Genomic DNA, 16302 nt, shown 5'->3' on the forward strand with positions numbered 1-16302 from the left:
AACAGGATTCTATTTCTTCTGATTTTTCTAATGAGTAGGATTTGTCTATACCTACTTATGAGGACTCTGATGCCGAGGATTCCATTCTTTCTGCTTCTCCCCCTGAGGACTTTTCTTTTGGGGAAACTTTACATACCTTAAAGGAACATTTCCACTGGGAAAGTCAGGATTTTTCTGAATCCAAAAAGAGGCTTAGAGATTTTCTTATTCTTTCCGTAGCATAGGCCTTTGGCTATACTTCCTGTACTAGACATTGTTGTTGTTGTGTTTTCAGCATCCAGTATGTCCCCTGATTCTCTGCCTCCAGCCCCTTGTAAGCCAGACAAGATACTACAGGGTTCCTGATTCCCACAAATTCCTTTTCAAACATCCTGTTGTGGACCCTGAAATAATTTCTCAGGGACCCAAGGGCATTAAGGCTTCTTCTGCTAAAAGTCCTACCCCTTCTGATAGAGACTCCAGGGTGCTGGATAGATGGGGAAAAAAGGTTTATACTTCTGCAACCTTAGCAATCAGGGCTTTAAACTGTCATTTTCATATGTTAAAATATCAACAGCATATTATTGGACTGCTTAAACAGAAAATGATGATGATTTCTGACTGTGTGGAAAATAAGGATTTACAGGATTTATTGCATTCAGTTGAACAAGTTGGAAAACACACTTTGCAATGTGGTTTTGATTCTTTGGAGGCCTTTTGCAGGGCTGCTGTTACTGAGTCTGTGCTTAGAAGGCATGCTTGGCTTAAGGAGCAATCTCTGCCTGATTATGTTAAAGCAAAATTGTTGGATGCTCCCTTGCAGCAGGACCATCTGTTTGGCAATAAGGCTGAAGAAGTTGTAAAAAAGATGGAAGATGTGGCTAAATCTATGCAGACTGTGAACGATTTCTTACAAGTACAACCTCCAAGATTTAGTAGGCACTGGCCTACTAAGAACTGGTCCTTTCCAGTTCCTTCCAGAGCAACTCAAGCCAGACGCAGACATGCCAAAAGCACCAAGTTTCAGTCCCAAGGGACTATCAGAACTAAGCAATGGGGTGCCTCCTCTTCCAAATCTGGAAACTCCAAAGGTAAACAGTCTCAATGACTTTCCTCTTTGGGGGGAAACTGGCACTTCATGCAAAAAACTAGCAACATATAACCCAGGACAAATGGGTTTTAAATATAGTGTCCCAGGGATACAGATTTCATTTCCACACATTGCCAACTCCAAGCGGATGGACAGACCTGCCCCCAAATCAGTGGGCAGAGGCTCAGAAACAAGGACTTTCCCTCTTAAACATATGGGCTATTCAGCTAGTACCAGAAGGGGAAAAGGGACAAGGTTTCTATTCCAGACTTTTCCTGGTACCCAGAAAAGACAATTCATGGCGTCCAATTCTGGACTTGTCTACTCTCATCACTTTCCTGGACATTCCAAAATTCAAGATGCTGACTCTTCACCAGTTGCTTCCTATGCTAGGCAAAGATGCCTAGTTGGCACCTCTAGATCTAAAAGAGGCATACCTGCATATCCCAATCAGGGAATCTTGCAGAAGATACCTCCACTTCAAAGCAGGCTTTTTGCATTATCAGTTCTCTGCACTGCCCTTCGGCTTATCTACTGCGCCCAGGGTCTTTACAAAGTGCCTGGCTCCAGTAATTGCATTTTGCAGGCAAAGAAGTATTCAAATATATCCATACCTGGATGATTGTCTAATTCAGGCAGAAAACAAGGCCATTCCTCTAAAACATCTGGCGTTTGTAAAAAGGGTTCCAACTTGTCTAGTGTACACCATAAACAAAAAGAAATCACAACTAGTACCCTCTCAAAAAATAACATTCCTGGGTGCAAGCTTGAATACAACTGCCCAGATGGCTTACCTTATGCCAGAAAAGCAAATTCAGTTGGTGACTTACTTCAAACAGGTGGCCACAAAAACCCTGCTATCAGCAAGACATATACTGCAAGCCTTGGGGTTCATGGCCTCCTGCATTCTTCTAATTCCGTATGCAAGACTGCATATGAGGAAACTTCAGTGGTACTTAAAAAGTTTATGGAGTCAACATTCTCACAGCCTGGAAACAATGATTCCTATCATACCTTGCCTGCAACTAGAGTTTCTTTGGTGGGCTGAGGCCTGCCACCAAACAAGGGACTTCCATTCACACCAGCCCCTGCCGCCCAAACCCTAACTACAGATGCATCAGACTATGCATGGAGGGGGGGGGGGTTCATCTGGCAGGGAAGTGCATTTAGGGCAAATGGAGCTCGAATCAAATGCACCTTCATATCAATCAAAAAGAAATGCTAGCTGTACAGAAAGCACTGACAGCCTTCAAGGACTAACTTCATCCAGGGCAACTAATGGTAAAGACGGACAACACCAAAGTTATGTGGTACATAAACAAGCAGGGGTGTACACATTCCTACCCCCTCTGCAGACCAGCCATGGCACTGTGAAACATGGCCTTGACCTCTCAAGTACAACTACAAGCCCAGTTCCTGCCAGGAAAGCTGAATATTTTGGCAGACGATCTAAGCAGAAGTCTCATGGACCCACACAAATGGAAACTGGAACCATGGATTTTTAGCATGTTGGCACGCAAATGGGGGAGCCCAGACATAGATCTCTTTGCCTCACCCCAGAACTATCAGTTGGACAAATTTTCCACAAGCACTCCTCACAAAAAAGCCTGGAAAGTGGATGCTCTGTCCTTCAGTTGGGAAAACCTATCAGTCTATGCTTTTCCCCCTCTGCCTTTGCTCTCCAATGTTCCAGTCAAACAGGACAAACCAAAGATGATTTTGCTTGCCCCAGACTGGCCTCGCCAACACTGGTACCCACTCCTACGCGGTCTTTCACAACTTTCTCCATGGCACCTGCCTCAGACACTGTCCTTACTGTCTCAGCAGAACAGCCAAATTCTGCACCCTCAGCTCCAAACATTGAATCTTGCAGCTTGGCTAATCACTTAAATTATCCCTTAGCATCCCTCAGCAAACCTGTGATGGATGTCATTTTGGAGGCGAGAAGACCTAGTACCAGAAAATCTTATGCAGACAAATGGAAAATATTCTGTGCCTGGAATCAATCTCAATGGATGAACACAGCAATGCCCAATTTACCTCAGATTTTGCAATACTTAACTGAGATGTTTCACAAGGGCCTATCTTTTTCTTCCATAAAAATCCATGCCTCAGCCATTTCAGCTCATTACAGCACGGAACCCCCTCTCTTCTTTCATCCTCTGTTAAAGCAGTATCTCAGAGGGGCCAGAAACTTAAGGCCACCCAGGAGAGCTCCAACCCCTGCCTGGGACCTTAACTTTGTACTGGAAAAACTCACTACCTCCTTTTGAGCCAGCTGCTACTGCAGACTTAAAATTCTTTACCTGGAAAACAGCCTTCCTTTTAGCAATTACTTTAGCTAGAAGGATTTCTGACTTACATGCCTTATGGCAGTGGAGCCTTTCATCATCTTTCATGCGGACAGGGTGTCACTCAGAACCAATCCATCCTTCATGCCCAAGGTGATATCCAGTGTGGCTCTTAATCAGTCCATTCATTTGCCAACTTTCTTTCCCAATCCACAGAACAAAGGGGAGCGGATTCTGCATTCATTGGATGTACACAAACAACTTGGATTTTACTTGGACGGGACTAAATCTCGAAGAAAATCTGAATTGCTGGTCGCATTTGCTGCAGGGGCAGAGGGAAAGGCGATTTCAAAGCAAACCATTTCCAAATGGATAAACCATTGCATTCATTTTTTGCTATAAGCACAATGGAAAACCTGTCCCCCAGGGGATCAGATCCCATTCCACCAGGGCTGCATCTACTTTTACAGCCTTTCTCAGAGGTGTTCCTACCAGGGATTTTCTAGAAGCTGCTACCTGGAGTTCAGTTCATACTTTCAACAAGCACAACCACTTACCAATTTTCTCTAAATCCAGAGCTGGCTTTGCCACTGCTGTTTTACAGGGCCTTATAGCCAGTCCTAATACTGTATAAATCCATCCTCCCAACCTTAGCTTTGGGAATCTACCCAAATGTAATGACTGCAACAGTGAAACATGAAGAACATAGTACAGTTGTGTGCACTTACCATAAATGTAGATGTTCGAGTTTATTCACTGTTGCAGTCCTGGTTACCCTCCCTCCAGCCCCCTGTTTTTTCTCTTACTATGCCTCTCCTTTATTTTAGCACCAAAAGACCTCACGAACTGGTAAAAGACAGAAACGCAGAGGAAACCCACCGCCAAAGTACACTGTTGCACAGATAAGACACACCGCCAAAATACGCTGTTGCACAGGTGTGGAAATAACACCAATAATAATAATCCAAATGTGAAACGGAGTAAAAATGGAGCAACAGGAATTAGAAAAATAACGTAAGAACTTTTATTTTCAAACAAGCACTTTCGGAAGGCTTCGTATCCTTCCTTCCTCAGACAAAACCAAAACACTGAATGCAGTCCATATCCATGTTAAATAGAAGAACAGCAAAACAATTATTCAATTAAATACATTCTCCCATTTAGGGTTGGTCTCATGCAAATTTCCTAAACAGTGCATGAAAGTTGTTTAGAAACGGCTTGCTTAAGTCCACAATAGTTATTATACTTTATAAGACATGTGAATACATATTAAAGTACATAAGTAGACCTAAAAATCTACATATTATACTAAACCCTACCATAAACTTGTCAACCAGCTCAAAATTAATAAAAAACTGTTAAATTAAACTATGTTTATTAAACATCTAAATGGTGTTTATTATCCATAAATGTTTATAATCATTTACATGAATAATAATGATAATAAACTTAATAAAAAATAAAAAAATAAAAAATAAAATAAAATAAAGTAAATTCAAAAATTACAAGTAGGATTAATAAAATGTATGTATCTTGAAAACCCTAAAATCAATAAAACCATGTGTGCACAAGAGTCTCTAATATACTCAAAATAGTGCACCTCTCAAAGTTATGGGTATAAAAAACCTCTATATAAAATCGTAAATATATATATATATATAATCCCCCCCAACCTTCAAAAAATTATCTCCTTAAGGTTAGAAGTTTTAAAATACATGTTAACGAAATCGATTCGTTTAAACCTGGAGATATATGTGCGGCCGTCCTTATTTGCCATAAAAGTTCCTCTTTTTCTAATAAGGTTTGCCATGGGCCTAAATGAGGATCCGCCTTAATTTGTTTTAAGACAGTAAAACTAAAACAGTGGTCTTCATGTTCCATGATGTGGCAAGCTAATGCATTGTTAACATCCTTCCTGGATACTGCATACAAATGCTCGTAAATTCTCTTATGCAGTACCCGCTCAGTCTTTCCAATATAGAAAGCTGGGCATTTCTTACAGATCGCAAGATAGACCACTGCTTTAGAAATACAACTAAAACTCCCCATCAGTTTATATTTCACACCATTAATTAATACAAAGCCCCCCTCGTGTATAAATTTACAATAATTACAAAACCCACACCTAGTCATACCTTTTTGCCTCTGGGAACCAGTATTATTGTTCTTTTCTAATAAGGCTTTTAAGTTGAACCCCTTTCTAAAGGTGATGCTCGGTGAGTTACCCAACAATTGTTTTAAGTGTCTATCTTCCACTATATTTGCCCAATTCTTCTGTAGGATGTTTCTAATGAAATAGTGATCCACAGAAAATGTGCATAAAAATCTAACCCCAATGTCAGGCATGTTAAGATCTTTATCATCTCCTTCAGTAATCTGTTGGTTAACACCTCCAAAACTGTCTTGCCTACTTAAAATAGGCTTAAAGTGTCCAGATTCCCTTTTAAAACCCACTTCAGATTTCACCTCCAATATCAGTGAGTGTGGGTAACCTCTATTTAAAAACATAGTACTCAAGTTACAACACTCATCCTGGAAATCCCCATCCCTAGTAATCATACGTGCCGCCCTTACCATCTGCCCTTTCACTACTGCTCTTTTTTGATGGTAAGGGTGACAACTACTAAAGTGGAGGAAACTGTTGGAGTAGGTGGGTTTACGGTGGATTTTGCTAATGAATCTGGATCCCTCAATATCCTTACTTAATTTTATGTCCAAAAAGCTGATTTCCGTCTCGTTGACTTCATATGTAAAATCTAAGAAGTCAGTTAATGTCTTAATGTCCTTTATGAATGTTGTTACCATTCGCCCCGGCCCCTTCCATAAAAAGAACATGTCGTCCTGGTACCTAGTATACCAGGCGACGTGTTCCTTAAATAGCATGTTGTTAAATAACAGTTTGTTTTCCCACTGTGCCATTACACAATTAGCAAATGCCCCACCACACGGTGACCCCATTGCGACCCCAGAGGATTGCCTATAAATTGCATTGTTAAAAGAGAAAAAGTTGTATTTTAACACTAGCTCCAATAGAGTCTCAATGATGTATATAACATTCTGTTCAACCTTTCTTTCTTCTAAGAACTCCCTGACCCAATCTAGTCCTAGTTGTTGTGGTATGACCGTGTATAGATCTTTAACATCCACGGTCATAAATGTTAAGTTAGGGTCAAAGGGTATCTTATTGATGTTATCCAGAAAACCCCATGAGTCCTTGCATATCTGAATTTCTTTTTCAATATGTGGTTTCAAAAGGCTATCTACATACTTAGCACAAGCTATAAGTATGGACCCTCTGCCGTCCACAATGGGTCTGAAAGGGGGGTCATGTACTGACTTGTGAATTTTAGGGGCCCCGAAGAAACATGGCATTCTAGGTGCTGTCACAGTCAAGTAGGTATGAATGTCTATGTCAATAAAATCTTCTAAAAAAAGTATGATTACTAGGGATGGGGATTTCCAGGATGAGTGTTGTAACTTGAGTACTATGTTTTTAAATAGAGGTTACCCACACTCACTGATATTGGAGGTGAAATCTGAAGTGGGTTTTAAAAGGGAATCTGGACACTTTAAGCCTATTTTAAGTAGGCAAGACAGTTTTGGAGGTGTTAACCAACAGATTACTGAAGGAGATGATAAAGATCTTAACATGCCTGACATTGGGGTTAGATTTTTATGCACATTTTCTGTGGATCACTATTTCATTAGAAATATCCTACAGAAGAATTGGGCAAATATAGTGGAAGATAGACACTTAAAACAATTGTTGGGTAACTCACCGAGCATCACCTTTAGAAAGGGGTTCAACTTAAAAGCCTTATTAGAAAAGAACAATAATACTGGTTCCCAGAGGCAAAAAGGTATGACTAGGTGTGGGTTTTGTAATTATTGTAAATTTATACACGAGGGGGGCTTTGTATTAATTAATGGTGTGAAATATAAACTGATGGGGAGTTTTAGTTGTATTCCTAAAGCAGTGGTCTATCTTGCGATCTGTAAGAAATGCCCAGCTTTCTATATTGGAAAGACTGAGCGGGTACTGCATAAGAGAATTTACGAGCATTTGTATGCAGTATCCAGGAAGGATGTTAACAATGCATTAGCTTGCCACATCATGGAACATGAAGACCACTGTTTTAGTTTTACTGTCTTAAAACAAATTAAGGCGGATCCTCATTTAGGCCCATGGCAAACCTTATTAGAAAAAGAGGAACTTTTATGGCAAATAAGGACGGCCGCACATATATCTCCAGGTTTAAACGAATCTATTTCGTTAACCTGTATTTTAAAACTTCTAACCTTAAGGAGATAATTTTTTTGAAGGTTGGGGGGGATTATATATATATATATATATTTACGATTTTATATAGAGGTTTTTTATACCCATAACTTTGAGAGGTGCACTATTTTGAGTATATTAGAGACTCTTGTGCACACATGGTTTTATTGATTTTAGGGTTTTCAAGATACATACATTTTATTAATCCTACTTGTAATTTTTGAATTTACTTTATTTTATTTTATTTTTTATTTTTTTATTTTTTTATTTTTTATTAAGTTTATTATCATTATTATTCATGTAAATGATTATAAACATTTATGGATAATAAACACCATTTAGATGTTTAATAAACATAGTTTAATTTAACAGTTTTTTATTAATTTTGAGCTGGTTGACAAGTTTATGGTAGGGTTTCGTATAATATGTAGATTTTTAGGTCTACTTATGTACTTTAATATGTATTCACATGTCTTATAAAGTATAATAACTATTGTGGACTTAAGCAAGCCGTTTCTAAACAACTTTCATGCACTGTTTAGGAAATTTGCATGAGACCAACCCTAAATGGGAGAATGTATTTAATTGAATAATTGTTTTGCTGTTCTTCTATTTAACATGGATATGGACTGCATTCAGTGTTTTGGTTTTGTCTGAGGAAGGAAGGATACGAAGCCTTCCGAAAGTGCTTGTTTGAAAATAAAAGTTCTTACGTTATTTTTCTAATTCCTGTTGCTCCATTTTTACTCCGTTTCACATTTGGATTATTATTATTGGTGTTATTTCCACACCTGTGCAACAGCGTATTTTGGCGGTGTGTCTTATCTGTGCAACAGTGTACTTTGGCGGTGGGTTTCCTCTCCTTTATTTTCCCATACTTAAAAGCCTTTTTGGTGTATTTGCTTTTGTTTGGAGGTATATATTTTTGTGTTTAAAATTGTTCATATATGTTTTGCTCCCCATTTGGGGGGCATCTGACATCTGGGGCAAGAAAAACTGATGTAATGGCATTGGCTGCATGTTTTATACCCCTGACGACCTGACGTCATGGAAGAAGGGACAGCAAAGGACGCAGGACCCAAGACCTTGTTAATCAGGCCAACTGAGGGCAACCTGCCAGCAGATTACCCGAATGTAATGACTGCAACAGTGAATACACTCGAACATCTGCATTTATGGTAAGTGTAGATAACTGTACTTTATCCTGGCAGGTGGGGTGTTTTTGTACCACTTTTCTTTCTCGTGGCAGCAGCAGTAGATGTTTCCTGCCAGAGCAGGAGCTTGAAGCCAAGGGCTTTGGTAAGAGCATAGTTACGGAAACACACACACACACACACAAACATACACACACTCCCATGTGAGGTGCTCAGCACTGTTTGACAAGCCATCTCTTGCTGTAGCACCACCTCAGGCTACCACCATGGCACAACAAACCAGCCCTCCACCCCCCACCCAAGGCTAGCAAGCTGATTATATCTATTCACTCTTACTACCCCCCCCCACCCCCACCCCCAGGATAGCAAGCTGACAACAGCTGCTCACTCTCATTCCCCCCACCAGAGCTCTGAACTTTTGCCAACAGAATTTGAGGAAATAAAGCCAACATGGGAGTATAGAAAGGAGATTCTGCTGCTATGGATGCCTGCAATTAGGGATATAGGTAATAGGCAGGAGGGGGCTGGAATTTGTTGGAGAAAACTGGTAAAAGAACCAAGGTATTGGGAGCAAATAGTTACAGAGGAAAAGGTAGTAGAATGGGAAGGGGACAGTAATTTATTTGACCTGCAGGATAGAGGTTGCTTTCCCTATCAATGATTGATATCAGAGTATAGGCAAACAGAAATAGGGGATCCTAAGTGAAAGACCAGCACTGGTAGAGTTTTTAGTAGAACCTAGCACACAAACTGCTATTAAAAAGGGAATAATTAGTAGAGCATACAAAATATTGCATGGTAACTATAAGAATCAGTCAGAAGAGGTTAGAAAGGCATGAAAAGAGAGACTGGATAACCAATCACAGAGAAACAATGGGGGGAGGTTATGTAGGTCTCCCAAATATGCAACAAAGTCCAGAAGATTTGGGATCTTTGCTTGGAAGTGTTTACATAGGTACCCCAAGTAAACTCCAAACAATGTTTCCACAGGTAGACAGCAAATGTTGGAGGTGTGATGGGGAAGAAAGAAGAAACTGGGAACATATTTTGTGGGAGTATAATGCACTGGCAGACTTTGATTCCCTGCAGACTGCTCTGTCAGATACTGGGTGAGCAAATTGGTGTAACTAAGGAAATGAGTTTTTTTGAGCTATGATATAGAATCAGAAATGCCTAAACATGGTAAGGCCTTGCTGAGTCTAATTATAGTGACTGCTAAAAAAGCAGCTATTAGAAAATGGACATCAAAGTCTAAACCAACTTTACTAGAAGTAGTGAATATAGTAACAGAGATAAAACAACTGGAATTGGGTCTTTAGAAAGGGTAGTAACCAACAAACCTGACCAAAGCCAAGTAAGTATAACAAATAATTCACAAAAGAAGTTAGGCACCAGTAACTGGGTGAAAACTGTAGAAAAAGAGTACAATCCCCATTTGGTATGTACCTTTCTAGCACCTGCAGCAATTGGAGAGACCACAAAGGCTCCTAACAAGGCAAATTCAAGGTCTTCAGCTTCTGTCCTATGAGGATCGTCTGAAATCAGTCACTTTATTCTGTTTCATACAGACTACTCAGAGGCGATCTCTGCTTTGCATACAAGGCAGTCTTTGACCCTGCTTTATTGGCAATGCATATCCGTAAGTCAAATGGTACACGGGTTACTTGCTCTAATGGCCGTAACGTGGTATGTGACATTAATAGAACCTGCTGGAGGGAAAGATTTGTCTCCCAACGGTTACCACACCTTTGGAACAGACTCCCATTTCTTGTCAAGCAGAGCACCTCATTGGCCCTCTTCAAACGCAGTCTGGATGATTGGATGGGTAACAGTAAATTCACTCCAGTTGTTACACCTATGTACTTCTAGGACAGGGGTGATAGGTGCTGATCATGGAAGTAAGGGTAAAACTTGACTAGGCTTGTAAGAGCCCTAGGGTCATTAGCCTAGTAACCTCCCGTGCACACCACTTTATTTTTAAAATTTACATATAGGATGAGTTCTGATTCTATCGACTATCTGTACATACATTTAACTAGGAACTTGCAGGATAACCATTTGGAAGCTAGCATCTACCACAAAATAAAAATACTCTTAACTCTTTTATATATACATTTTGAAGGCTGCCACCCCTTTTATCAGAAAAGAAGTGTAGTCAAGGGGCAGATGGTACAATTGTCTAGGTTGACTAATGAAGAAGGGTGCTTTTCTATAGAAATGTGCTATTTAATTGATATGTAAGGACAGAGGTTACCCAACGATTATGTTGAATAAGATTAGAAGGGACATGATAAAGAACTGAAAGACCAGGTTTGCACCTATATTAAAAATTGGTGGGGTGTCACGGTGGAAATGACCTACTTAAGACAGATACAGGTAAAAAAAAGCTGCGATGGTGGTCCATTATAATAGTGAATTCAGCAGCTATTAAGACAATAATCAAGAATTATTGGCATTTGGTATTTACAGAGGAAACTAAGGAAAGATTAGGGAATGACCTACATGTCATTTATAGTAGAGGACCCACTCTCAAAGAAATGTGTGAAAGTAACATGTCACAGATTAATCGAAGATGTAATTTGCAAAAGCAAAAATGTTTTTTTTTTTTCTTCAAATTCATTAATGACTGTTCTAATGTAGTAGTTATTAATTATGAACACACCATTGCTTGTCTGGGAAGCTGTAATTGTCACACAAAAGTGGTGGCATACTTGGTTACATGTCTGACATGGGTAAGACCACCAAGAAATTAAAGAGTAGGATAGGGGAACACTTAAGAGATATCAAAAACCATAAGGAGAATTATGCCCTGTACGGACACACTAAATATTGTATCAACTTCAACAGTTTGTTTTTTTGTCATCGATAGACTAGAGTACAACATTGGGGGTGGTGATGGTAAAAGTTTGTTGAAGCACGGAGAGACGCTCTGGCAGTTGCAACTGAATGCCTTATAAAAATCTGGCTTGAGTGACTGTTCATCGACTGACACTTTAAAACTATGAGCACAAGTGATTTAATTAAGCAGTAACTAATGATGTCAGTGTGGTATATTAAGATTTACCCACAGTTGGTGTGGTTTAATCGTGAGGGCAAAGCACGAGTGATTAAATAAAGCCAACTGTGGGTAAATCTTAATATACCACACCACAGAGATGGTTATTGCTATTATACAATGACATTATTTAAGAAAAAAATACTTAATGTCTTTGTATAATGGCACGTTGCGGTCCTTCCACAGTTGGTAATATCATGTTGCCTTTTTTTGAAGTGCTGCGCATATGTATGGGACTTGCATTCCCACGCATACCCAGTACATCAGTGCTTTGGAAAGGAAGCAGTGGAAAAAAGCAGGGCTCCGTTGCTTTTTTTTTTTTTTTTTTTTTTTTTTAAATTTGGACAGTTTAGGGATGGGAGAGAGAGAGAATGAAGGACATACAAGGAAAATCAGATACATGTCTTTAGTTTTGAATAACGTACCTGATTTTTCCTAGTATTTTCTCCATCCTCTCTGCTAAATCCGGATTACAGTTTTTTTTTTTTTTTTAATTCAACTTACAGTATATAGCAATGGAAAAAAGTCCGGGCGACCGGACCTTTTTCCATTGGTATATGCTAGGATTTACAACAGGCACGCTGATTGGGCTGACTAATCAGCGTACACGTTTTGGAATATTAATAACCAGTCATTGTATAATTGAATATAAGTAACCCACAAATATATTTTTATAGATTTTTATACAAAATTTTTTATAAATACTTTTTCTAAGAGTTTTTAAGAATGTTAGGTTATTAATATGTATTTGCATATTTATATATTCTTTGATTGTTTATAGATTATTTTCACAACAATGTAGAGTGTTTACATAAACAGAAAAGAAGTAAGAAACGATTTTGATTTTTATTTATTTTTTTTTTTTTTTTAGCATTTTTACCTTGTAGTGTATTTAACGTGCCAGTGATGTAAACATATTCACTTGTTAAATGTCAGGATCTTTTTGGATTGGCTTTTTTTTAAATTGTATTAACTATAAATAGTGTGTGTCAGGAAGGAATTGAATTAGTACGCTGATGAAGTCCCAGAACTTAGTCTGTTATTTTTTGCTCATTAAAGTTTTCTGTTGGTTACCAGTGCCTAACTTCTTTTGCAAACTATCTTTGCAAACTAAGAATGTTAGGTTATTAATATGTATTTGCATATTTATATATTCTTTGATTGTTTATAGATTATTTTCACAACAATGTAGAGTGTTTACATAAACAGAAAAGAAGTAAGAAACGATTTTGATTTTTATTTTTTTTTTTTTTTTTTTTAGCATTTTTACCTTGTAGTGTATTTAACGTGCCAGTGATGTAAACATATTCACTTGTTAAATGTCAGGATCTTTTTGGATTGGCTTTTTTTTAAATTGTATTAACTATAAATAGTGTGTGTCAGGAAGGAATTGAATTAGTACGCTGATGAAGTCCCAGAACTTAGTCTGTTATTTTTTGCTCATTAAAGTTTTCTGTTGGTTACCAGTGCCTAACTTCTTTTGCAAACTATCTTTAGAAAAGGTTAGGAGCAAATTCATAGGTTCATAGGTTGGTACTAGGCTATTGGCCCTAGGGCCTATAGAAGCCTAGCCATAACAATTCCCTGGCTATTTCTTCCCACACTATTTACTTCCCAGGACCCCTGTTGCAAAAATTACATAAGAAAAAGTGGGATTTGTGGGAACAATATATGCAGAGGAAGAATGATGCTTAGAAGAAAGCAGGATTTGAATCCACTATATGTAATGTTTGACTTGGCAATAACTGGATAGATTATAAGTGATGTATCATGTTTGAAACTATTATGTCACTATGGTTTGTGATGTTTAATACTTGCAACTAAAGTTATATCAGTATGGTTTGTTTTCATTTATATAAATGTATGATTGCCTGTGTCGTATATGATAATTTAAAGATTTTTCTTGTTAAATAAAAAAAAAAAAAAAAAAAAAATTGGAACAAAGTAAAAAAAAAAAATAACTAAGGGGAAAAAAGGCCCCAAATTAGGGACATATTGTAAATGTTGGCACTATTATCTTAAAAATTATCAAAATGGTTTCCAGTTTTAGGAGGAATGGAACAAAACTTTTAGAAACATCAGGGGAAATACCTACAAAATAGGAACAGTTGAGAGATCTTCCCCGCACACAAGGATAGCAAGTTGACTAGAGCTGTTCATCATCCCCAGTAACTTTTCACGCATGCAGAGTACCAGTGCAACTCTTTTTTATCCCTTACTGTCTGCCATCCATACCCCCTTCAGGGAATTATCAGATTTTCTGATTTATGACCCAAAGCCCTCCATCAGTGGCTGGTGTGGTCACTTGCAGATATGGGAGGCTGCAATGCCTTCTGATATGAAGGCTGTCATATGGACTTATCTTGGAAGGAGTGCACTTCCCTAGCCCATACTGTGCATTATGTGAACATCTCTCTCTCTGTCTAATTAGGCGACAATATTACAGTGGTTTAGGCCACCTATGTTCCCCAAGAGGGGCAGTCAAGCACTTGGTTACCCACTCCTGTCCTCCCTTATTAGTTCCTCCAGCACCTGGGTTCTTGATGCATCACTTGCAAGTTCTGGATTTGCCCCCCCCCTTGCTGGACCCATGTTAGCACCCATATTCTAGATTTTTTCAGGTGAGTTTGTGTTTCTTTTCACTGAACTGTGGTTTGTTGATGCTGCAGCTCGATGACAGTATAGCAGTATAGGTACAATATGTATATACATAAGTATGACCCATGTGTGTGTTCATGTTAACAGCTGTAGTATGTACAGTGTAACCGTGCTGAGCACTGAGTATGTAAACACATTGGAGGAAAGGGCAAGGCGGGGACCATAGTATGTTGTCATAAAGAAGCTTAGTGTTGAACTAATGCTGGAGGAAAGCCTGGACTGGTGTTAAAAGATTAAACATTTAAGACTTATAAAAGGAAGTCGTTTCAAAGAAATGATGGACTGTTGGAACACTTTACAGAGGTGTTGATGGAGAACAGCTCTTTTGAGTGAGTCAGAGGAGTCTGGGACAGAGTGGAAAAGGGTAGGGAAGGGTGATTGTCAGCAAAATACAGTTTAGCTTATCAGTGTGCTGAACTTGATCAACTCTAATATTCCTACACTGGCACCTTTATGTATTCATGGAACATCATATTAGTGTGGGTTACACTGCCCCAGTGGTATCACTAACTCAGCTAAATCCAGTAGTTGGCAGGCATGCCTTTGGCAACTGCTAATATTTAAAGATTAGATCAGCTGAGTGATTTTTTTTTTCATACATCTCTCAGCTTGACTGGGACAAGTATCAAAACATCCACCTGCAAGGTTATACTAGTTCTCCTCATCCTCACTGGACTGTAGTTTGCTTGAACCCTTAGCTCTTGGGGAAGATTTTTAAGCATGTAAAATTCTTAAAAGTTGAATGTAGTTGGTGGTCTTGATTGGTACCTTTGCACTGTATTTCTTACAAAAGTAGACATAGTAAGTGTTCGTAATTCCTGAGTCTTGTTGAAGTTCTCAGTAATTTTGTTCAGTGATATGGTAGTAGTATGTTTTCAGCTCATGGAGCTGTGGTTTCACATGGAATGTTGACCAAGACACTGTAGATTGCAAATTCATTTTACAGAAAGGGAAATGCATGTTTCCAGCAATTTTTGATACTAACAGCTGCAGCACTGGGTATCTAGCGTGATTGTAAAACTGATCACTAGCAAGGGAGGAAAGACTGCATTCTCCAAAATTAGTTTATTCCTTTCTCCTTCCAGAGACCGACAGCAAAGGATCTCCTGAGACACAAATTCATTACACGTTACACTAAGAAGACATCATATCTAATAGAGCTGATTGACCGTTACAAGCGCTGGAAATCTGAGGGCCACATAGACGACTCCAGCTCAGACGATTCTGATCCGTAGGTTTGCTTTTCCAAGCATTGTGTAACTCATGTCTATAGCATGTAGTTGGAAATGTATTCTATCTTTGTGTTCTGTGCAGGTGAACACTTGGCTTCATGCGATCAGTGTGCTGTTGAACTACATTTCTTCAACCATTTAGCAGTAGCCCTTTGTGGTCTGTGGTGAAATGTAGAGAATAGAATTTGGGTTTGTGGGTTGGTCTGTAAACAAAACACAAGACAGTACTTCTTACTACACAGTGCTAGTCAAGAGTTCAGAGAAACAAAACCTTGACAGCTGAAAGTCATTAGTAATCACTGCCATAGCATATTTTTCATATTTATCCTTAATGATCTGAGTGTAAACAGTACTAGTGTTGCAGGTTGACTTTCAGCGCATTTCAACATTTATGAATTGTTAAAAATGATGGCAGTGTTTACAGCACTAGTACTTTTGTTGCATTTATCAGTCAGTGTAAATTCACCAGTCAAAATCAGAGGTGTTTTTGAGAAGAGGAGGCACAGAGGCTGGAATGTAGTTCTCATGCATGTTGTGTGCAGAGACTGATTATAATAGGGGTGA

At 38.8% G+C, this 16302-nt stretch overlaps 1 protein-coding gene across 1 annotated transcript in view; it reads left to right on the plus strand.

The window, feature by feature from the left end:
- The window catches only part of STK25 (serine/threonine kinase 25), a gene marked incomplete in the record, with an annotated part of 665014 nt that overhangs the window by 456423 nt on the left and 192289 nt on the right, over positions 1-16302 (plus strand). The window contains 1 exon segment of the mRNA XM_044070790.1: positions 15592-15737. Within this exon segment, the coding sequence (XP_043926725.1) occupies positions 15592-15737 (146 nt within the window).

This window comes from Protopterus annectens, chromosome 4.part1 (assembly GCF_019279795.1).
Source record: "Protopterus annectens isolate FY-2018-M chromosome 4.part1, PAN1.0, whole genome shotgun sequence".
In the NCBI taxonomy this organism is placed as follows: domain Eukaryota; kingdom Metazoa; phylum Chordata; order Ceratodontiformes; family Protopteridae; genus Protopterus; species Protopterus annectens.